The sequence below is a fragment of the Carettochelys insculpta genome, chromosome 1, assembly GCF_033958435.1.
Source record: "Carettochelys insculpta isolate YL-2023 chromosome 1, ASM3395843v1, whole genome shotgun sequence".
Taxonomy (NCBI): Eukaryota; Metazoa; Chordata; order Testudines; family Carettochelyidae; genus Carettochelys; species Carettochelys insculpta.
This window is the reverse complement of record NC_134137.1, coordinates 272,483,645-272,507,078: the sequence shown is the minus strand read 5'-3', so window position 1 is coordinate 272,507,078 and position 23,434 is coordinate 272,483,645. Positions and strand designations below refer to the sequence as shown.

At 47.9% G+C, this 23,434-nt stretch overlaps 1 protein-coding gene across 1 annotated transcript in view; it reads right to left on the bottom strand.

The window, feature by feature from the left end:
- Positions 1-23,434, bottom strand: part of PARPBP (PARP1 binding protein) — an 88,224-nt gene that overhangs the window by 59,710 nt on the left and 5,080 nt on the right. The window contains exons 2-3 of the mRNA XM_075007631.1: positions 23,101-23,254; positions 841-1,071 (exon numbers count right to left, since the gene is read on the bottom strand). Coding sequence (XP_074863732.1) covers positions 841-1,071; positions 23,101-23,250 — 381 coding nt within the window. The 5' untranslated portion in view covers positions 23,251-23,254. The remainder of the gene's footprint in view (positions 1-840; positions 1,072-23,100; positions 23,255-23,434) is intronic.

The following is a 23,434-nucleotide window of genomic DNA, read 5'->3' as shown; positions in this document are numbered from 1 at the left end:
AAAATTATTAAGCAAATAAAGAAAGCTACACACTGGAAAAAGAAAAGACAGCTAAAAACCAATCTAGTACACTGGAAGCAGAGTCCTGTACCTAATGATGCTAGAAGGAAAGGTGGGGGTGGGGGGAAGCAAGATGGACAGCTATTGCCCTCAGACAGGAAAATCTTTCCCAGAATCTACATGGAGAGGCAAAGTCATCCTCTGTTCCCTTCTATTTGGCTACAGTATAACAATGTCTTTACACAGAGTTAAAATTATGTGCCATTTTAAATCCTACAGTCAAACATTTTGCCTGCATTCAGATATTTTAGGTCAAATTCCTTTTCAGTTAGATATGATCTATGGAAACCAACGAGGTGCTACAGCCTAAAATCCAGTGGCATTTGAAGCACTTGCTGGTTCTGCTCTTGCCAGTTACCCTGCAGTTCACTTGTTGTATTCAAAGGTATTATTCAATTGTGTTTGCCAAGCTTTCAAATGGCATACGACATGTATGTATGTATGTAAAGAGTTTACATAAAGTCAATCAAATTGGTGGTGTCTGTCACTTGCCTATTACATTTCAGTGAAGTGAGTTTTATGCCTCAAAAGCCTACAGACCTTTAGAGGGACTGTGGTTTCAACAAGACAGGAGGGTAGGAAGAAAGGTCTAAATCACAAGTTTAGTCTTTAAAAGCAATTTAGGAATTACAAAATTAAACTTTCTTGCTTTCAGAAAAACTAAGCAACAGTTATGAACAATTCACAGCTTCTGAACATATCTTCAACATTATTGCATTTTTGAACTAAAGTTAACCACATTGGTACACAATTTCAAACATTAAAAACAGACATACTTACTGGAGACAGCTCTTCAGCTTCAGATTCAGGTATTAATGTAGGACACTTCTGGAATATATCTATTAGATCTAACATATTACTGCTCTTTAAGAATGTACCATAAGCTTTTTTGATAGTAGCATAATTTTCAGGTGCTTCCATATTCCCACGTGGCAATCCCAGTTTCTCACTTAGCAAGTATTTCCAGGTTACCATTACATCACTCAGAGATACTGTGAAATCTCCACAGAGCTAATATAAAAAAAAGAAAAGAAAAGAAAAGAAAACAAAAAGCATTTTGCCTTGTTGGTAGCATAGATATGACAAATTATTAAAGGACCGTTCATAAATATTTTAATACACTCTTTATGCTGAAGTATTTTAAATGCTGATTCATGGATGATAAAGGGAAAATGTTACTTGTAACTAAAGTTCTCAAAATGGATCGACTAAACCATTTAACAGTCTTAGAATATACAATAAAATTCCTTTAACCTGGTACGTTCAGGACCGGACAGGTGCCAGATTACCATATTTTGTGAACTATTGGACGTCATCATAATGATGCCCTAAGACATTCTAATTTTACTGAGGTATGTGTGATACACTATTTTGATGCTGTAGTGGTTACTACACTACACCACATTTATTACACTATAAATAATACTGAACTGTACTCACTGCTGTGAGTCCCCAGCTTCTTCTCTACCCCACGCTCCTGCAGCTTCCCTACCCCCATGCTCCTGCAGTTTTGCCACCCCTGCACCACCCTCACCCCACATGCCCAGGTTCAAATCCCATGCCCTAATTCAAACCCTCGTGTCACAGCTCACCACCCCTGAGAATCTCCACCTTCTTTTCTACCCCATGCTCCTGCAGCTTCTTCACCCCTGCGCTTCTCAGCTTCACCACCCCCGCATGGCCTGGCTCCAACGCCCACATGCCCCGGCTCAACTCCATCCCCAACCCCTTGCACCCCTAACCCTTCCTAGGCTTAGCCCCCCTCCAACAGCCTCAATCCACCACCCAAGCCTCCAACTTACGCAGATTTGGAGGTATGGGTATCTCAGAGGACTTCTGGATGCCAGACCATCAAATTTTGCCAGATTATCTTCATAAATGGGACTATTTTTGAAATACGCTGGATCATCAGGATTTTTGGACCATCAGAGGCCAAATTAAAGGAATTTTACTGTACAATTTATTAGTCTTTAATTCTTTAAGATGAGCAAAAGTATCAGGAGGGTAGCTGTGTTAGTATGTATCTACAAAAACAACAAGGAGTCCTGTGGGACCTTACAGACTAACCGACTTACTGGAGCATAAGCTTTTGTGGTCAAAGGCCCACTTCACATGCATATGACAAAATGGACCTTTGACCACGAAAGCTTATGCTCCAATAAGGCTGCTAGTCTATAAAATGCCACAGGACTCCTAGTTAATCACAGAGATTCCATCTGGCTTTATAATCTATGGATATTTAAAGACCTATACACATGCAAAACTATATTTATGAGCAAAAATGGATTAAGGTTTCCTGGGGTCCAGGTCCAGAGCAAGTTGGGGTCCCCTCCCCATCCCTTCTCTCTGTAGGTCATCCCTGGTGCTACTCCTCTTGGTCCCCTTCCTTCCCTCATGGCCCAGCCCCAGTTTCACTCACATTCCCAGCCTCCCAATGCTGCCTGCAAACTTTGTTCTTTACTACACCCCATTTCCCTTAAATAGAAGAGGCTCTGTGCCCCTGCCATAACCCTGAGGCCACAGCAGGGAGCTGATGCTCCTTCAGTCCCAGAGCCACAGCAGTGCTCTAGACATTCAGGCTTGCCCTGCTACCCCATACTTCCACAGGAAACCAGGGTCTGGATACTGGGGCTTCCCTTACTTCCACCCCACCAGTCACTTCTCCAGGGAGCAGTGTCCAAGCATGGGTGGTTCCCTGGCCACACTCAGCACTTCTGCTGGGGCTCTGAGTGTTAACTGCCCCATGCCAGATGTCTGCTGGGGTAGGGCACTCATTTCTCAAGGGCTCCCCGAGCATGGGCCCACTAGATAATCTGCAACCAATTTAGAAAATAGTTTCATCAAATTTCAATGGGATTATTCACAAGCAGAATGTTCAGCATGTACCTAAATGCTTGTAGTATCAGTTTGTAGCAGGGAGGTCACATATATCCCAGAAAGTGGGAATCTGACTGACAATTTTTATAGGAAAACCAAATTTCCATTTTTTTTAAAAACAAAGTACCCTGTGTGAAAAGGAGCACAGATGTCCAAAAGGGTAAGACTATTTTTATTTTTCCACAATGCAGTTAATACACAATGTCTTTGTTATGAAATTGTTTGGATGTGGTGGGTATAGCAGCCCTAAAAAAACAACAAAAGCAATAACATGAAAAGTTAAGCCACCTGTGGTGGGGGATACAAATCTACACAGGCAATCAGTGGTTAATGAACTCTCTGGGCTCAGTCAACCACACCTGTTGGAAATGCTCCAACTGGAGAAGGAATTAAAAGGCTGGGAGTGGGGGGAAGTAGCTCACCTGATCACAGACCATGGAGGAGAGCAGATCCACAACTATTGCAGTGAGTGGAAGGAAAGGCAGAATCTCTTCCAATAACAACTGCCCAAAAGGGAGGACCTGCTACAGTCCAAGGGCTTGTCTACACTAGCCCCATCCTTCGAAGGGAGCATGTAAACGAACCCAGTTGGTGAATAGTAATGAGGTGCTGCACTGCATATGCTGCCCCTCATTAGCTTAATTCTCACCATGGGAACTTCAAAATTGCAAACCACGAATCGCCAGCAAGCTGTGCCCTTACTCCCAAAAACATGTTATCAGATTTGCCCATTACTCTGGGGTATGCTCCTTTGGGGTTATGGGGGAAATAACTCTATTAGTGTGCTGCTTTTATGACGAGTGTTCATAAGGAACTTTACTTCTCCCTTCTGCCAGTTCCATCCCAATGGAACTATCCTGCATGACGCAGGGTCCACAGGATTAGGTTCTTCTCACCCTGGACTCAGATGAACGCACACACTGACAGAGCTCATCTGAGAGGACTGATTAATCAGCACTTACAAGCTGACACCTTACATCTCTGTACTCAGTGGGCTGGGTTGCACAGCTGTGCCAAGCTGTCATCCTTATGTGCTCTTACACACAGTGGCTGTGTTAAATAGCACTTTCAGTTGCCATCCAGGTTCAGTACCTCCTCCCCAACACCCACTTTCACAGAATCCACTCAGTGAGCAAACACTGCAGAATTTCTGGGCACTACAGGGAATCTTTAGCTTAGGTACAATAGCATTGCTTCAGAGAGAATGGGGAAGCCAAAACAACACCCCAAGAAACGAAAGAGCAAAAGAACAAAGCCACCAGTTAAATGAATGAAAAGTTATTTATTTTGAGGGGTGCCAAGCAAAAAAAGTAATTATAACATTAATCCAACAACTCTTATTACAAATGTTAGGTTAGCAACCCGTAAACCAAGGACAAAGAGAAGTTACTCACCTGTAGTAACAATGGTTCTTCAAGATGTGTCCCCGTGGGTGCTCCACAATAGGTGTCGGGCTCGCCCGGCGCCACAGATCGGAAATCTTCCAGCAGTTTCTCCTGGATCGCGCATGCGCCAGCGCGCGCCGCTCCCCTGCGCGCCCCCGGCCACGTGCGCGATCCGATCCCCGCCAGTTCCTTGACCAACCGCCTCGAATGCTCCTGAAAAAAACACTAGACAGAGATACGAAGCGGGGAGGATGGGCGGGTGGTGGAGCACCCACAGGGGCACATCTCGAAGAACCATCGTTACTACAGGTGAGTAACTTCTCTTTCTTCTTCGAGTGGTCCCCGTGGCTGCTCCACAATAGGTGACTACCCAGCAGTAACCCAAGTAAGGAGGTGGGTAACCAGTTTATGAGCAGCTTGCCCCCGAGAGGACTGCCGTCGACAGACAGGTATCCTCTTCAAATACCCGGTGCAGGGCATAATGCTTGGCGAAGGTGTCGTAGGATGACCAGGTTGCCGCTCTACAGATGTCTTTCAACACGATGTCCTTGAAGAAGGCTGTTGACGCCGCCACTGCCCTGGTGGAGTGAGCCCTGGGCGGGGCCAGCAAAGGAGTCTTTCAAAGCTCGTAGCACATTTTTATACAGGACACAATGTGCTTTGAGATTCTCTGTGAAGAGAGACCTTCTCCTTTTGACCTGGGAGCGAGAGAGACTAGAAGCTTGTCCGTTTTCTGGAAGGGCTTAATTCTGTCTATGTAGAAGGCCAACGCCCTCCTCGCATCCAGGAGATGCAGGCGTGCCTCCTTGGTGGAGCTGTGAGGCTTCGGGTAAAACGAGGGTAAAACTATTGGTTCATTAAGATGGAACTCCGAAGAAACTTTTGGAACAAAGGCTGGGTGCAGCCTTAAGGTTACCGCCTCCTTTGAGAATACTGTGCAGGGCGGCGGCGCCATCACTGCTGCGAGCTCACTCACCCTGCGGGCTGACGTAATTGCAAGGAGGAAGGTTGTTTTTATCACAAGGAGACGTAGGGGAACTGTGGCTAATGGTTCAAAAGGTGGACCCGTTAGCGTGCTGAGCACCAAGTCCAAATTCCACGATGGTGGAAATGGTTTCCGAGGGGGGTGCAGGTTTACCAGCCCCTTCAAGAACCTGGTAACAATAGGATGGGCGAATAACGTGGGCCCTTCCTCTGTATGCCGAAAGGCTGATAAAGCAGCAAGGTGGACCTTTAGCGAGGATAGAGAAAGCCCGCCTCTCTTGAGGTCCAATAAGTATTCTAGTATTACAGGTATAGGAACATCAAGGGGAGCTAACTGCTTGGCGGAACACCATGCTGTGAATCGAGTCCATTTCTGCTTGTAAGTCTTCCTAGTGGAGGTCCTTCGGCTACATTCCAGGACTTGTTGTACTCCCTCCGTACACGTGCTCTCTAAGGAGCTGAGCCATGGATTAGCCATGCTTGTAGACGCAGACCCTGAGGGTGCAGGTGCACTATGGACCCCTGAGCCTGCGTGAGTAAGTCCGGTGCCACCAGTAGAGGGAGCAGTGGGCGGTCCGACATGCACAGAAGCAAGGGAAACCATTGCTGCCGATCCCACGTTGGGACTATGAGTATCATGCGAGCTCTCTCCCTTCTGGCTTTCTGCAAGACCTTGTGGAAAAGCGCTGTGGGGGGAAACGCGTAAAGCAGGGGGCCACTCCATGAAATCATGAATGTGTCCCCCAGGGACCCCCACCCCACTCCTGCCCTGGAGCAGTATTGGGGACACTTCTTGTTGTGCTGGGTGGCAAACGGATCGATCTGGGGAAACCCCCATGTACAAAAAATGCGCCGTAGCAGATCGGAGCGGATCTGCCATTCGTGCGTGATTCTCGGGGTTTTCCCACCATGCCAGGGATCTGCGCACCTCTGTTGTGGGCGACACCACCCTGTGGACAGTGTGGGATGCTGGTTTGTAAACGCTCGCCAGCCAATGCTGCAGGCTTCGCATGTGCAATCTGGCATTCTGTACCACAAACGTCGCTGCCGCCATGTGGCCCAGCAGCTGTAAGCACGTTAAGACCAGCACCGTGGGGCTGTATGTGATGACTTGCACCAGCGAACTCATGGTGAGGAAGCGGGCGTCGGGTAGGTACACCCTTGCTGTGATAGAGTTTATGCGTGCCCCTATGAACTCTATATCTTGTGTGGGTTCAGTCTTTGACTTTGCGAGGTTGATGACTAGGCCCAGCGAAGAAAACGTGTCCGCTGTGACGCGTATCATGCGTAAGACCTCTGCCTTCGAGGCCCCTTTCAGCAGGCAGTCGTCCAGATATGGGAAAATAAACAACCCCTGTGTGTGCAGGTAGGCTGACACCACTGCCAGAGTTTTGGTAAAGACTCTGGGGGCCGAGGAGAGGCTGAACGGAAGAACCCTGTACTGGAAGCGTTCCTTGCCGACCATGAAGCGGAGGAAGCGTCTGTGTGCCGGGTGGATTGTTATGTGAAAGTAAGCACCTTGTAAGTCGAGGGCTGCAAACCAATCTCCATCGTCCAGTGCCGTGAGTATCGAGGCGACTGTGATCATCCAAAAATGTTGCTTGCGCAAGTAGCGGTTGAGGCCCCGAAGATCTAGGATGGGCCTCCAGCCTCCTGTTTTCTTCTCTGTTAGGAAGTAGCATGAATAAAAACCTTTCCCCTGGAATTTTTCCAGCACTCTTTCCACCGCCGCTATGAACATAAGGTGATCCACCTCCTGCTTGAGCCTCACCTCGTGGGTAGCGTCCCGGAGGTGAGGCCTGGAGGGAGGTTTTGTCGGTGGGAGTGACTGGAAGGGGATCGCGTAACCCGTGGCTATGATCTCCGGCACCCATTTGTCTGTGGTGATCTTTTGCCATTGGGAGTGGAACGGTCTGAGGCGATGATGGAACATGAGATGAGAGTGGCATTGAGCGATGGTAGTGATAGTGCAGCCCCCGACATACCCGTCAAACTTGTTGCCTTTGGGCCTGTCCCGAGGGTGTACGGCTTTTTTGAGAACGTCGCCTGGGAGTTCTGTACTGTTGCTGCTGTTGATGGCGCCCTTGGTCGTAGCCCCATTGATATTGAGCACGCTGTGGTTGGTACGGGTAGCGTCTTTGCTGAGGATAATATTTTTTCTTCCTGTATGGAGGAGTATAAATACCCAAGGTTCTAAGTGTAGCTCTCGAGTCCTTACTGGAATGGAGGACTGACTCGGTTGAGTCTGCAAACAGCTTTTGTGTGTCAAAGGGAAGGTCCACGATCTTCACTGGTAGGTCCCTCGGGATACCCGATGTCTGGAGCCAGGATTCTCTACGCATGACCACTGCTGTAGCCGTTGAACGTGCTGCCGTATCCGCCACGTCCAGGGCAATCTGGACTCCCGTCCGCGATGCTGCATAGCCCTCTTGCACAATCGCCTTTAACACCGGCTTTTTGTCTTCCGGAAGTGAAACCATGAGGGGAGTAAGCCTGGAGTAATTATCAAAATTATGGTTTGCTAGGTGTGCCGCATAATATGCCATTCTCAGTAGCAGGGTAGAAGAGGAATATACTTTCCTGCCAAACAGCTCTAGCTTCTTAGCATCTTTGTCCGATCCCCCCGATTCGTACTGAGAAGCCTTTGACCTCTGCTGGGACGATTCGACCACCAACGAATTTGGTTGTGGGTGACTGAAGAGGAACTACATGCCCTTTGCCGGGATGAAGTACTTCTTATCCGCTCTCTTGTTCGTAGGCGGAACAGAGGCCGGAGTCTGCCATATGGTAGTGGCTGACTCCATAATGGCTTTGTCCAGCGGAACAGCAATTTTGGATGAAGCCGGGGGTCTCAAATTTTTCAGGAGTTTGTGATGTTTCTCCTGCACCTCTGCCATTTGGATGCCTTGCATGAAAGCCACCCTTTTAAACAGCTCCTGAAACTGTGTGAGGTCATCCGGGGGAGAGACATCCCTGGGGGCCATGGCCTCATCTGGGGAGGATGAGGAGGAACCACTAGGGTAAACCTCCCTGGAACTCTCGGGCTCCTGTGGTCGATGATACACTTGCTCGCTGGAGGACTGTGAAGGAAAGTCTCGGGGTTCTACAAATGATTCCCCTTGAGACAACTGTGTTTCCGTCCCTGATCAGGAGTGTCCACGGGGGTATTGAGCGGCCGGGGAGAACCTGCCCCTGGGCATAGGCCTGTGGTGTCTGTGTCCAGCATGATAAGGACGACCATGGCAACACGGGCAAGGGTCCGGCGATGGAGACGTAGACCACTCGTGGGGTGTGTACCCCCGATGTCTGGGAGAGCGAGACCTCCACGACGACACAGATAGAGGTGAAACTGGTTTGTGATAGTACTCCAGGGGATCCAATCCCAGAAAAGGTGAAGGTGGCCCAAGCCATGGTGACATTGGTTGGAGGAACGGAGAAGGAGGCTCTGGATAGGCCGGTGGAGACCCAGGCCTTCGGTGCGGCGTGTGTAGCACAGGGGGAGGGCTTGTTGCTAAGAGCAGCACAGCCCTGTCTGGAGATGGGCTGCGGTTCCGGCCTCTTGCTTTTGCCTTGCCCCTCCCCTCCGGAGCTGGCACCGCCCCCTCCCGTGCCGGGGATCTCGGCCCCGCTCTTGGCGCCGCGCTCGGCGCGCTCAGCTGCGGTGCCGTGCGGGTAACTTCCTCCGGTGCCTGCCGGCTCCGTGCCTGGCGCCCCTGCACCGTTGGTGCCGCGGGGGTCGGTGCCGCCGGGTCCGGCGCTTGCTTCGCTGACGCTCTAGGCGCCGCGCGTGCCGGCTGTTGTGTAACCGGAGGCTCAGCCTCTGCCACGTGCGCTGCCGTGCTGCCGCTTGCCTGAGTATGCAGCTGGGGGCTGTGTGCTCCGCTTGTCCCGCTCGCTGAAACCGCCGGCAAGGATCGAGCTGGGGAGTTTCCTCCGTTTCTGTACCGAGGGGGTCAGAGAAGCTGCCTTCCTCTTATGCAACCCAGAGGGCCCTTCTGGGTGAGGCTTCTCTGGCAAGTCCGGCTGGAGAGCCTTATCAAACAAGAGCATTTTAAGCCTCATTTCTCTGTCTTTCCTGGCCCTGGCTGTGAGCTTAGCACAGTGAGAACACTTCTGGGTAACGTGTGATTCCCCCAGGCAGCGGATGCATTCACTATGCCCGTCGGAGGCCGGCATAGCTTTGCGGCAGGACTCACACTTTTTAAAACCTGAAGAGGCCATCGCGGTGAGTCCTTTGCTGTTAATAGGGTACTTAGCACTTAATCCGTGCCTTTTTACCCGAATTGCGGTCACCGGCCTGCGGTGCAGCGGGCGGCCTCACTGGCCTTCACGTCCACTCTTCTCTTCTCCGCTCTTCTCTCTCTTTTTTTTTTTTTTAAATATCCTCTTTGTCTCTTTCTTTTTTTTTTTTGTAACCGAAAAAACCCAACAATTTACACGTAGAAAACACTATCTAATCTGACTCTGGCCTTAGCCTGAGCGGATTCCGTCTGCATCCGATGGCTGTTGAGAAGGAACTGGCGGGGACCGGATCGCGCACGTAGCCAGGGGCGCGCAGGGGAGCGGCATGCACCGGCGCATGCGCAATCCAGGAGAAACTGCTGGAAGATTTCTGATCTGCGGCTCCGGGCGAGCCCGACACCTATTGTGGAGCACCCACGGGGACCACTCGAAGAAGAAGAGGCTATACCTGTGGCAGGCAGGGAAGGAGAAAGAGAGACAGAGAGACAGAAAGAGAAAATAAAGTTGTCCTGCTCTACATAGCATTCGTGAGGATTTAGCTACATTAAAATGTACAATTCTGGGCATAACACCATGAAATTAAAAAAGTAGGCAAATTGAAGATACCAGAGTAACAAAAATAGTAAAAGGTTTAGAACATGGTTTCCCAAACTGGGTAGTGTGTCCCTCTGGGGGGGGTGTGAAGAAATTCCAGTGGGGGCATGAGGCTACCCAGCCCGCCCCATCATTTTGCCCATCCCAAGAAAGAGCAGGCCTTTGTTTCTGGCTCTCAGTCCCAGCCATTTTACGTGGGCGACCCCATGCAGCTGCTATAAAAAGCAGTGACCTGCGAAGACCCATGTGGAGCTAGCTGCCTTCTACAATGGTGAGTGAGTGTGGGTTGCAGTGGGGCGGGGGGAAGTCTAGCAGGGAGGGGGAGGATGGAGTTGGATTGGAGGCTTGAGGTGCCTTGCTCGGGGGAACAGGATGGGAATAGGGTAAGAGCGGTGGGGGTGCCTGGCTTTGTGGGAGAGGAGGGCCTTGGCGTGGCTGGCTCATAGAGCTCGCACGGCTCGGGCGGGCAAGCGGCTGGTCGTGGCAGTGCTGGGCTCAGGCAGGCAGCAATGGTTGCTGGCCCACTGCTCATGAGGGCAGCTGGCAAGTGGGCAGCTGGCAGGCAGCTGGCCCCAGTGGCTGTCCCCAGTACTGTGGGACTCAGGCAGGTGGCTCTGACAGCGAAGGGCTCAGGCAGACAAGTGGCTGGCACAGGCAACTCTGGCAGCTGGTACAGAGTTCAGGCAGCTAGCCAGGTGGGGTTGCACCAGGCACCCACAAGGGGCCAAGAAAAACTATTTGTGCTTATTTTTAATTTTAAATAAAATTTTTATATCAAGTTTCTGTGTTGAGTTAAAACTACAAATTGAATTTTTTGTTAAAAGAGGGGTTGGATGATGGTAAAGAAGAGGGGGGAGGTGAGGGTTTCTCAAAAATGAAAAGCGGGGGGAAGTGTGATGTCAAAAAGTTTAGGAACCACTGGTTTAGAAAGTCTACTCTATGAGGAAGGGTTTAAAAAAAGGGGATGTTTAGTTTTGAGAGAAGACTGAAGGGCCTGATGAGTCTTTGTACATTCATCCCTCACTATACGAGCACAATTGGGAAGGTTAAAATCTGGTGGTGGGCTGCCGGCGGAGGGTCGGGGGGGTTAGGCTGCCACAATTTGGGTCCGGCAGGGGGAGGGTTCAGGCTGCGGGGCCACGGGGGGTCAGGTGGCAGGGGGGTCTTGGCTGTGGAACGGTAAGAGGGTCTGGGTGCCGTGGTTTGGGGCTGCGGGGCCGGCGGGAGTCAGGCCACGGAGCCTACAGGGGGCGGGTCTGGCCACAGGGCCGAGGGGTTTACAGGCCACGGGGGGGTGGGGTCTGGCTGCAGGGCCATGGGTGTTACAGGTGGCTGGGTGGGGGCGGGGGAGGATCTGGCCGTGGGGATTACAGTCGGCAGGTGTGTCAGGCTGTGGGGCCAGCAGGGGCATCAAGCTGCGGGGCCAGTAAGGGTGTCTGGCTGCCGTTGCTTAGGGCTGCAGTGGGGGGGTCTGCCTGGAAGGGTGTCAGGCTGCTGCGGTTTGGGGCTGTGAGGTGGTGTTGGTCAGGCTGCGGGGCCAGCAGGGGGTCTGGCTGCCACGGGTTGGGGCTGCGCAGCTGGCGGATGGAGGTGTCAGACTAGGGGTTTGGAGCCACGGAGAGGGGGCTCATATTAGTGGGGGGGAATTCACTCATAGAGTGAACTAAGGTAGATAAATGTGTCCCTCGTTTAAGCAAGTACTTGTAAATAAAAGTACTCATTTAACGGGGACGAGTGTATATGTTAAAGACTCTAATTATGGTAATCAATTGTACTCCACATTCACTGAAAATAGGACAAGAAATAACCGTCTTAATCTGCCAGAATAGAAATTCAGATTAGATATTGGCTACGTCTACACGTGCCCCAAACTTCGAAATGGCCATGCAAATGGCCATTTCGAAGTTTACTAATGAAGCGCTGAAATGCATATTGAGTGCTTCATTAGCATGCGGGCTGCCGCAGCGCTTCAAAATTGACGCGCCTTGCCGCCGCGCGGCGCTTCCAGATGGGGCTCCTTTTCGAAAGGACCCCGCCTACTTCAAAGTCCCCTTAAGAGCCCCATCTGGACGCGCCGCACGGCGGCAAGGCGCATCAATTTTGAAGCGCCGCGGCAGCCCACATGCTAATGAAGCGCTAAATATGCATTTCAGCGCTTCATTAGTAAACTTCGAAATGGCCATTTGCGTGGCCATTTCGAAGTTTGGGGCACGTGTAGACACAGCCATTGGGAGCAGGAAACATAACTGTAAAGCTAGTTAAGCAGTTGGATAGTTATATAATTTCCCTTTGAACCCTTTCACTAGAAACTTAAGAACAGATTAAACAAACACCTCTCTGCGATGGTCTCTGTATACTTGCCTCAATCCAGAGGGACAGACTAGGCAACCTTCCGAGATCCTCTCCAACCCTTTATTTCTGTATTTCTATGCCCATGGGAAGTGGAATAGGTACATGTTACTTTAGTAATACTGGTAGCAAAAAAAAAAAAAAAACTACACAAATGGAAAACAGGAATCCAACAACCCCATACATGGGCAATGGTACACAAAGTGTCTCATGGGCCACACATAGAACCCTGATGGGCTGCATTTGGCTGGTGGGCTGCAGTTTGCCCACCACTGTTAGGATATAACACTGTTGAATGCAAAGGAGGAGGCAGATGTGTTGGTGGTAGTTAAAAATTGTGGCAACATATACGAGAGGGTTGCCCTCACTGCATGCACAACTTGGCCTACAGATGCAGTGACAGAATATATTAAGCAGCTGCCTCTGAGAGTCCATGAGAGTACATTCTCGGCGTGCAGTGATTTGATGGGGAGAGGGATGCAAAGGGATTGGGGGAAAGGTAATGGGTAGCAGCAGTGGAGCCAGAAATGGAGATCATAGGCCATTAAGACACTCACAAACCTTGTGTTCAAATCTGCCTTCTCCTTTACCCTTTCATTACACATTAATTTAGACTCCGTCCCCTTCTACCTCACCCCAGAAGCACACCTCTACCACACAGGGCCCTCTTCTGATCTCCCCAGCCCAGCGCTCTGGCTGGGAATCACCACTTACACACACTCTTTTCCTTCCAGGATTAGTATATACAGAGGTTGGGCTAATAAAGTCTGAATTCCTTACAAATAGTCCCTGCCCATCTCACTCATCCACTATGTTTTTAATTTCCCCATCTCATCTGCACTCCAACTCCAGCTTCCATCTGCAGCCCTCCCAGTTCCCCTATAACCCCTTCAGATCCCTGTTTCACCCCACTACCACACACATTCTACATTGGATTCCTACTCTCCTTTGCTTTCTTCGGCCCACCTGGTCCCTGTTCCCCCCACCACCACCACCGGTGTTTGTACTTCCTAAAAACTTTCCTTCTAAGACTACATAAGCTCTCCACACAGCAAGTTAAGCTACTGCACTGGACAAGTATAACCAACAGCAAGTAGCATCCAAGAGATTCTTCTGCCTGGAGCACCAGGCAGCCTGTGGGCTTGACGTTCCTTTAAATTAGATATTTCTGGTTTTCTCCCAAAATCAATAAAGTTCTGTGCACTGATGCCTAGAACACTCTCTGAGGTTTTGGAATCAGATGTGGTTTTCCAAAGCTCTTACGTCACATAGGCCATGTCTATACCAGCCCCCACTTCTGGAAGGGGCATAGTAATGAGCAGAGCAGAAGAAGCAAATGAGGCAATGATTAAAATAATTTATGCTTCATTTGCGTATTCCTGCAAGATCTCGCTTCCTAAAGATCCCCTTCCAGAAGCAAAAGCTGCCGTGGAGATGGGGTTCCTTAGGAAGGAAACGGGGGTCCTTCTGCAGGAAACCCCCTTCTGGAAGACCCTTCTTCCTCAACAGAAGGGTCTTCTGGAACGGGGATTTCCTGTGGAAGGATCCCCTTTTCCTTCCAAAGGAACCCCATCTACATGGCAGCTTTTCTTCCTCAAAGTGAGATCTCAGAGGAGTATGCAAACGAGGTCAAGATATTTTAATCTGCACCTCATTTGCATCTTGAGCTCCACTCATTACCATGCCCTTTCTGGGGCGGTGCGGTGGGTGGTGTAGACACAGCCATACACAGAAAGAGTATACAGCCTCACTTTGCTTGGCCAGTGATGAGGAGTTGTGCAGGGTAAAAGAACAAATTGCAGTTTTCCAATATTTTTAAAGCTTAGGTTGCATTTGAGCAACCTTAACTTAGCTGTAGTGACTTGTTTTGTGGGAATAAACTCTAGGCACCTTTAAAATTGTTTAAAACCAAATAACTACAAAGACAAAGGCCAGGAATAATTTTGATCATAGATGGCAATAGTTGATTCAGTTTAACAATCCCATTCCCAAAATTATGATTGAATCATTATTCCACCCCAAAACATCCCATTTTTAAAAGCCCTGCAAAATATATGGAAAATTTAATATCTTTCAGGCTAAGCTGCTGGTTCTAGTTCCAATGCAGAGAAAGTTCTAAAAGAAAGTGCTCTACCAATAAATTCTGAGAGTATGTTATAGTTACTAGTAACTGGTTTCTCAATTATTTGTTCAAAGGCAGTGGTCCAATAGAGACTACACTGAGTATATTAACAGGAACAATGTTTGCCATTTATTAGCCTATGTAAAATGAATACGATATGTTAATTAAAATTTTCAATGGCTACCAACTAGCACTGGCTTTAAACATGTGACACACCCATGATAACTGTGAATTTGTTTTTCCATTAAACTATGCAATTTTTTAAGGAAAGTTAACTACTACTAACATGAATGTTATTCTGCACATTATAAATTAAATAAAAGGCAGTTTCTTATATGAAACAATAGGTGTATATCTTCTAAAATATTTCTATTTTAGTTTTCCATGTAAACCCCTTCATAAGGCTAGTCCCCATAAAACATTTACCCAATTTAAACATCAGCAGACAGCGTTTTCTCATTTTGTTTAGAAACAAACCTAGGAAGTCCCAGCTGTGACGACTTTTCGTACCACTGGAACCAGGCTTCTGAGGTTGAGAGAGTGTAACTGCCCCTGTGAAATGGCTTTTCCACTTTAAACATTCTCCCGCACAGGTTCTTTGCACATTCTCATCACAGGGTGTATGGGGTGTCCAGGGAGGGGTAGCACCTCTGGTGTGGGGACCTGTTGTGTCTCTTCGGGGCAGTTTGTGCACCTTTGGTCCCCACCTGGCACCCAGCTCTCACCTGTGGCTCCAAGAAGCTGTAGCATGCGGTGGCCACACCCCGATAAACTGCTTCAACAGATTGGCTAAACCAGGAGAGGATAGCCAGCAGGTCTGAAACCTGCGGTGAGACAGGGAATTGCCTATCCCAGCATGCCAAGTTGGCCCCAGTGGACTGGGCAGATGAGAACACCACCAAGATCCAACGACCAGGAAGGCGGTTCTACAACGCTCTGTGGAAAGCGAAGGGCATGACAAGGCACCAAAGACGGCATGGCCATCCACTGCAGCCTAGGAAGTCCCAGCCATGACAACTTTTCATAGCACTGGAACCAGGCTTCTGAGGTTGAGAGAGTGGAACTGCCCCTGTGCAATGGCTTTTCCACTTTAAACATTCTCCCACACAGGTTCTTTGGACATTCTCATCACTCGGCCTGTGGACTTTGGTCACTCTACTCTGACCCTGGGAGGACAGAGAAGTTCAGCAGCATCCCAGGCAACTGAGCGGGCCTTTTTAGGAACAGCACTGCTAACCCTCAAAATGAGGGAAGGGACTAGAAAAGGTATCCCAAAAATTGCTTGACCCAACCAAAATGGACAGCATGCCACAGCTGGCAGTTTTACCCTCACAGCGGTCGAAAAACAGTGAAAAGAAAAATGATATTTGCAGCATGGAACGTTTGCACCCTCTTGGACAGGGAGAATGCTATGAGGCCTGAGAAAAAAATGGCTCTCATAGTAAGAGAACTGGCACGTTATAACATTGACATAGCCGCCCTGAGCGAGACCAGACTGGCAGAGGAAGGATCCATCTGTGAACCAAAAGGAGGTTACACCTTCCTCTGGAAAGGCAGGCCAGAAAATGAAGACAGCATCCACGGATTGGGACTTACCCTCAAGACAACACTTCTGCACCAGCTTCCTGACCTACCAACTTGCATTAGTGAGCGTCTGATCAAGGTCCGCTTCCCCCTCAACACCTCTCGCCATGTTATGCCCCCACACTGACTAGCAGCGATGAAGCAAAAGGAAGTTTCTATGAGGACCTTGACTATCTTGTGAAAGCAACTCCTCCTAGCGACAAGCTTCTCCTGTTGGGTGACTTCAACACCAGGGTCGACAAGGACTGTAGGATCTGGAAAGGGGTGCTGGGGCATCATGATGTTGGTAACATGAATGCAAATGGCTGCCTTCTTCTGAGCTTGTGTGCAGAAAACGACCTGATGATTACCAACACTCTCTTCAGGCAAGCCGATAAATACAAGACCACATGGATGCACCCGAGATCAAAACAGTGGCATCTGATTGGCTATGTCATCAATCGCAGGCAGGACATTCGAGATGTTAAGATCACCAGGGCCATGCGGGGAGCTGAGTGCTGGACTGATCATAGACTTGTCAGATTGGTCCTTATGCCGCACATCACACCACTGCGCCTCAAGAAGCTCAAGGCTGTCAGACCCTCCTTCAACACAGGGAAGCTGCAACATACTGGTCATTGTGAGAAATTTGTAGCCTGCCTTGACGAAGTGCTAACATCCCATGGACCTCTGACTGGAGACCCAACACAAAAGTGGGACCAGTTCAAAATTCTGGTGATGGAATCAGCCAAGTCAACACTAGGACTGGAAAAAAAAAAAAAAAGAGTTCACCAAGACTGGTTTAATGAAAATGACAAAGCCATCATGAAGATCTTAGAGGAAAAACAGAACACATTTCTGCTATGGCAAAACAATCAGTCCTCAATCTCCAAACGTGATAGTTTCAAACACCTTCAGAGCCAGGCGCAAATGGCACTGCAAGATGAGTGATGGGAGAGTAAAACTAATGAAGTCCAATAGTACGCTGACACCAAGAACTCCAAGATGTTCTTCAGCTACACCTCTCCTGTCTGCAGATGGCATGACCCTTCTGAGGGAGAAGAACAACATCAACAATAGGTGGAGAGAGCACTTCAGCAACCTTCTCAACAGACCCTCCATTGTTGACCCTGTGGCCCTAGACCAGATCCCTCAGAAATCCACAATAGACAGTCTTGATCTGTCCCCTACAATGGATGAGGTCAAAAGGCAATCAGCCAGACTAGCTCTGGCAAAGCCCCTGGGATGGACGGTATCCCTGCTGAAATTTTCAAAGCATCAGGACCAGTGTCACTTGAAGCCTTTTACAACATCTTGATCAGCATCTGGGAAGAAGACATGCCCAAAGACTTTAAGAACAAGGGCAACAAAGCTGACTGTGGAAATTACCGGGGCATCTCCCTTCTCTGTACTGCTGGGAAGATCTTGGCTCAAGTCACCCTCAACCGTCTGATGACCAGCATCTCAGAGGAGAACCTACCAGAGGCACAGTGTGGTTTTCGCCCAGGCCGCAGCACTATTGACATAATCTTTGCTGTTCATTAGGTCCAGGAAAAGTGCATACAGCTGAACTTGGATCAGTACACTGTCTTTATAGACTTGACCAAGGTGTTTAACATCGTCAGAGAAGCCCTGTGGATTATCCTGTCAAAACTTGGCTGCCTGAGAAGACTTGTTAACCTCATACGCCTGTTCCATGATGACATGACTGGCTTTGTTCTTTCAAATGGCAAGTCCTCAGATCCATTTGAAATATCCAATGGTGTGAAGCAAGGGTGCTTGCTGGCCCCGGTGTTATTCAACCTCTTTTTCACATGCGTCCTCTGCCAGGCAGTTAGGGACGTGGACCGTGGAGTCTACATAAAATACAGACTTGATGGGTCACTTTTTGACTTTCGTTGTCTGAATACTAAAACCAAAATGCTTGAGAGGCTCATCCTTGAAGCCCTTTTTGCTGACAACTGTGCACTTACGGCACACAAGGAATCTGATGTCCAGCTCATCGTCAACAAGTTTGCTGATGCCACTTGCCTCTTTGGTTTAACCATCAGCCTAGAAAAGACCGAGGTACTGTTTCAACCTGCTCCAGGATCTGCTGTTCTCCCTGCTTCAATCTTTACTGAAGGAACAGAGTTAAAAACAGTGGAGGAGTTCAGGTACCTTGACAGCGTGATAGCCAATGATGGCTCCCTCGACAAAGAAATCAATGCCAGAATCTGCCACGCCAGCCAGGCACTAGGACGTCTGAGAGCGCGAGCGTTGAATCAGCACAATATCTGACAATCCACTAAACTGAAAGTGTACAAGGCTGTAGTCCTGACCAGTCTCCTGTATGGCTGTGAAACCTGGACCTTGTACAGAAAACATATAAAATTGCTGGAGCGCTTCCACACACGCAGCCTAAGGTCAATACTGCACATTCGATGGCAGGACAGAGTTACGAACCTGGAAGTCCTAGCCAGAGCAGGAACCACGAGCATCGAAGCCATGATTCTGAAAGCCCAGCTTCGCTGGACAGGGCACATCATATGAATGGGGAGTCAAGAATCCCTAAGCAACTCCTCTATGGTGAACTTTCCCAGGGCAAAAGGAATCAAGGTAGGCCTCACAAGAGGTATAAAGTCTTCGTGAAGGCCAACATTGCTCATGCTGGTTTAAAACCAGATCAGCTAAAGCAGCATACAAAAGACCGAACAGGTTGGCGTACTCTCTTACAACACGCATATGACAACTTGGAAGAGCAGCGACGCGTATGCCTCCTTGATGCTCGTGAGGGGAAGAAAGCAACAGCAGCAGCTGCACCAACAGAGCCAGGATAATTCCCTTGCCCCCACTGTGAACGTCCATGCTGTTCAAAGCTTGGACTCCTCAGCCACATGTGAGTCCACAACAGATGAGCCTGTACAAGCACAAGATGTCATCGTTGGACACGATGGACTACCTATATTATATAAGAAACAAATAAGAATTTGATATAACTCAGACAAAAACTTTTCTCACAGGATCAAGAATTTGCAGTATCAGAGAGTTTATATTTGTGCTGTAAAAACATTTAACTCTAAATAAAAATGCATTTCAGGGATCCATGATCAGATTCCCCTCGTGACAATATATTCAGTTATTCATACAAGTTATTATGAGCATCTGTGGTAAAAGTTAGAAAATGATTTTTCTAGGAACACATGCCAGTTGGCTAATATCTGAAGGAAGTTCAAAAAGTTCAGGGCCTTCATTCTGTGATTATATTTCACAAGTATAAAATACAGAAAGCAAGTTTTACCCATTTTAAAAGCTCAACTGCAACTCTCAGGCTGTGACCACACTTGGCCAAAACTTCGAAATGGCCACACAAATGGCCATTTCGAAGATTACTTACGAAGCGCTGAATTGAACATTCAGCGCCTCATTAGCATTAGGACACTTCCGGCCAAGGCGCTTCGAAAGCACTGCTTTCGAAAGTGCATGGCTCGGCGCGGCTACACGGGGGTCCTTTTCAAAAGGACCCTGCTCCTTTCGAAATCCCCTAATTCCTCTCACGTGGCTCTGCGCGGCTACACAGGGGTCCTTTTCGAAAGGACCCCGCTCCTTTTGAAATCCCCTTATTCCTCTCAGCGGAGGGGAAAAAGGGGATTTCGAAAGGAGCTGGGTCCTTTCGAAAAGGACCCCCGTGTAGCCACTCCGAGCCATGCACTTTTGAAAGCGGCACTTTCGAAGTGCCGTGGCCGGAAGCGTCCTCATGCTAATGAGGCGCTGAATATTCAATTCAGCGCTTCATTGGTAATCTTCAAAATGGCCATTTGAACAGCCATTTCGAAGTTTTGGCCAAGTGTGGCCACAGCCTTACTGATACGTTGTCACAGGTACATTTTTTGGACTTTGATTAGAGTCTTTGCTCATCTACGATTAAATCTTAATTTTTCAGATTTTAGAGGGTTTTTTATTAATAATAATAATAATAATAATAAAAAGACTTCACAGGTACTGCAGGTTCTACCATGGTTAATTACTTAGCAAGACGACTGCTATTACTGTAAAAGTTGTTCAAAGATGGAAAGATGCATGTTACAGCCCTCTTCCTAGACAAGTCCTCCTCCTAGATTGTCACCATTCTGTTGTATAGTCTCAACTCCACCAGAGTTTCAAGCTAACTGAGTCTGAGCATCAGCCAAGATCCATGCTGAATTAGGGCCTCTCAGGCATATATCACTGAGGCACAGCTTAATTGTCTGGCATCCCTCCTTAGCACAAAAACTGCAACTGCCCAACTTTCGTGAGATCCATCCTGAACCTCCCAAGCCAACCCAGCACTTCATCACAATCTCACTGGACATTCAGTGGCAGATTTAAGAGTGACAGTTCTGAAACAAAAAAATTTTAAAAATCAAATGGAGAGAGAAATCTCTGAGCTGCAATTTATTTGCAAATTTGACTCCATTAACCATGGATGAAACAGAGACTGGCAGTGGCTCGCAGCTTACAAAAGCAAAACAAAAAGCAGTCAAGTAGCACTTTAAAGACTAGCAAAATGGTTTACTAGGTGAGCTTTCATGGGACAGACCCACTTCCCACGAAAGCTCACCTAATAAACCATTTTGCTAGTCTTTAAAGTGCTACTTGACTGCTTTTTGTTTTGATAGTGTATAGACTAGCACGGCTTCCTCTCTGTTACTTACAAAAGCAGTTTCTCTGCTTTGGGTGCTAATAGCTCCCCATTAGTCTCTGACAAAGGCTCATATCCCCCTGTCTGATCTGACTTGTTTTTTCCTCTTTTCATAAGTACTGTTGATACTGGGCCATTTCCACCTTGCTGAATAGACCTTGTCAGCTCTGGCCCTCCCTCTTACTGGGACCCCATTCTTTAAATACCCCTCTGAAACCACGGCCCCACTCATGCATCTGATGAAGCAGGTCTTTGCCCTTGAAAGCTTATGCTCCAAAATATCTGTTAGTCTATAAGGTGCCACAAGACTTCTTGTTGTTCTCAAAGCTACAGACTAACATGGCTACCCCTCTGATATACTTCAGCACAGTTTACCCCACATGCACTCTTGGATTATAGTTTAACTTTTTGTGTACCACATGACATTAAAGCAAGAAACACAACCTCCTTGCAAAGCTTCAGACACACGCATGCACTTTGCCCAGAGAGCATAAGATCTAGAGCCAAGCAAAACAAAGCTTCTGAATACAGTTCCTCTTAGATTGGTTTCAACCCTGCCATAAATCTCTGGGTTCAGTTCAATCCTCAAGCAAGACCCAGACCCTTCAGCCACCATTTTTTCTGCTGAGATTTCTGGTTCTGGAAGTGACATGGCTCCCCTTACAAGCGTGTAATTTTACAATTCCGTGGTAGAGACAATCAATGTTGATAACTTGTTGACCATGTTGAATAGTAACAAAGAGGAAGCCGTGCTAGTCTATACACTATCAAAACAAAAAACAGTCAAGTAGCACTTTAAAGACTAGCAAAATGGTTTATTAGGTGAGCTTTCGTGGGACAGACCCACTTCTTCAGACCATAGCCAGACCAGAACAGATTCAATATTTAAGGCACAGAGAACCAAAAACAGTAAGCAAGGAAGACAACTCCTTGCTTACTGTTTTTGGTTCTCTGTGCCTTAAATATTGAGTCTGTTCTGGTCTGGCTATGGTCTGAAGAAGTGGGTCTGTCCCACAAAAGCTCACCTAATAAACCATTTTGCTAGTCTTTAAAGTGCTACTTGACTGGTTTTTGTTTTGTTGACCATGGTTTAATTTCCCAGATATTGCCTGTTTTCTGCTCTGCTAATCAGTTGTGAAGCATTCAACTTTCTCCTGAGTGGCCCCACAAGCAAACAGCTTACAGGAAACACTGATGGAAAGGGGGAGGGAGGGTGTGTGTGTGTGTGTGTGTGTGTGTGCGCCTTCTTACAATAGGCTAGAAGTGTGAAGGAGGTCCTCCTCCTTTCCTCCCCACACCAGTTTCTTACTAAAAGAGCATAGTCACCTAACACCAAGAAAGGGTTTCCTACTGAAAATCCCAAGCAAAAGGTTCGGTGCCTATCTCCAAGACAGAAGCAGGGCTTAGCACATTCTGCTCAGCTTGGCACCTCAAACAATGAGCCAGCTACCATGCTATCTTTTGTGAATTCTGTTCTGAGTTGCCTCTTCCTCCACATTCATCGTACAGTGATATCACTCTCAAGCTTTGTGAATCCCAAGTGATTTTCTAGGCACCTCAGTGTTAGGATTGGCAGTGCTCTGTGTCACAACAGCAAGATCCTTTGCAAATCTACTCACCAGTGGCCAGAAGGAACATCAAAGGAAAAAGAGAAATTGAAAAAATCAGATAAAAAATGCAGACCTCTGAAATATTACTATAATATTGAACTTGAGAAATTAGGCACTTAAGAGTCAGAAAAATAAATCCAATATTTTAAAATGTGGGCCTAAATTTTAGGCTCCTAAATCTTATTACAGTAGAACCCGAAGATATGCGCATTCAAGTTGCGTGAATCTCAGGTTAATGCAACTGAGTGTCAGGGAGCTGGCGCCTGGCTTCAGGCCACCCACCATTCAGGGGAGCTGGAAAACTGACCAATGTGGCACCACTGGTCAGTTTCCTGACTCCTGTGAGTGGTGGGCAGCCAGGAATCAGCTCCCTGTCACTGAAAGGAGTGGCTGCCACCAATGACAGGAGCAGCAGCCTGACTCTCACTGTATGTGACAGGAGCAGTTTCACTGTGCTGCTCACAGGAGACTGTCCAGTGCTGCTGCACTGATCAGTTTCCTGGCTCCCCTGAGTAAAGCAAAATTTGACTTAAGTGGGGTTGCACAGGAATGCAACCTCCATGTAAGTCATGGGTCTACTGAAATGCCTAAATATAGCAGCCTGATTTTCATAAGTGCTTATCACCCCACAGCTTCCATTGACAGAGCACTAACCTGTTTATTGATTCCGGCCATTGACAGCTGTAAAGTCATCATCATGCAGTCTGCTCCACAAATAGTAGTCCTTTCTGAATCTGAAAATAACCACCACTGTCTTCTAAAACACTTGATCATATTCAAGATCTTTTGCTGAAAAGCTGTCATATTCCTAAAGTAGAACACAGAGAAAGTGAATTAATTAAGTCCTTGAATATAAATGCAATGTTAAAATAATCATTTTCTAAGTAAAAGTTTGGGGACAAAGCACTACACATTTATCAGTCTCTTGCCATTGTCATTAACACCATGTAATTGCTATGATCGCTTCTTCTGACTTGGTTCTACATAG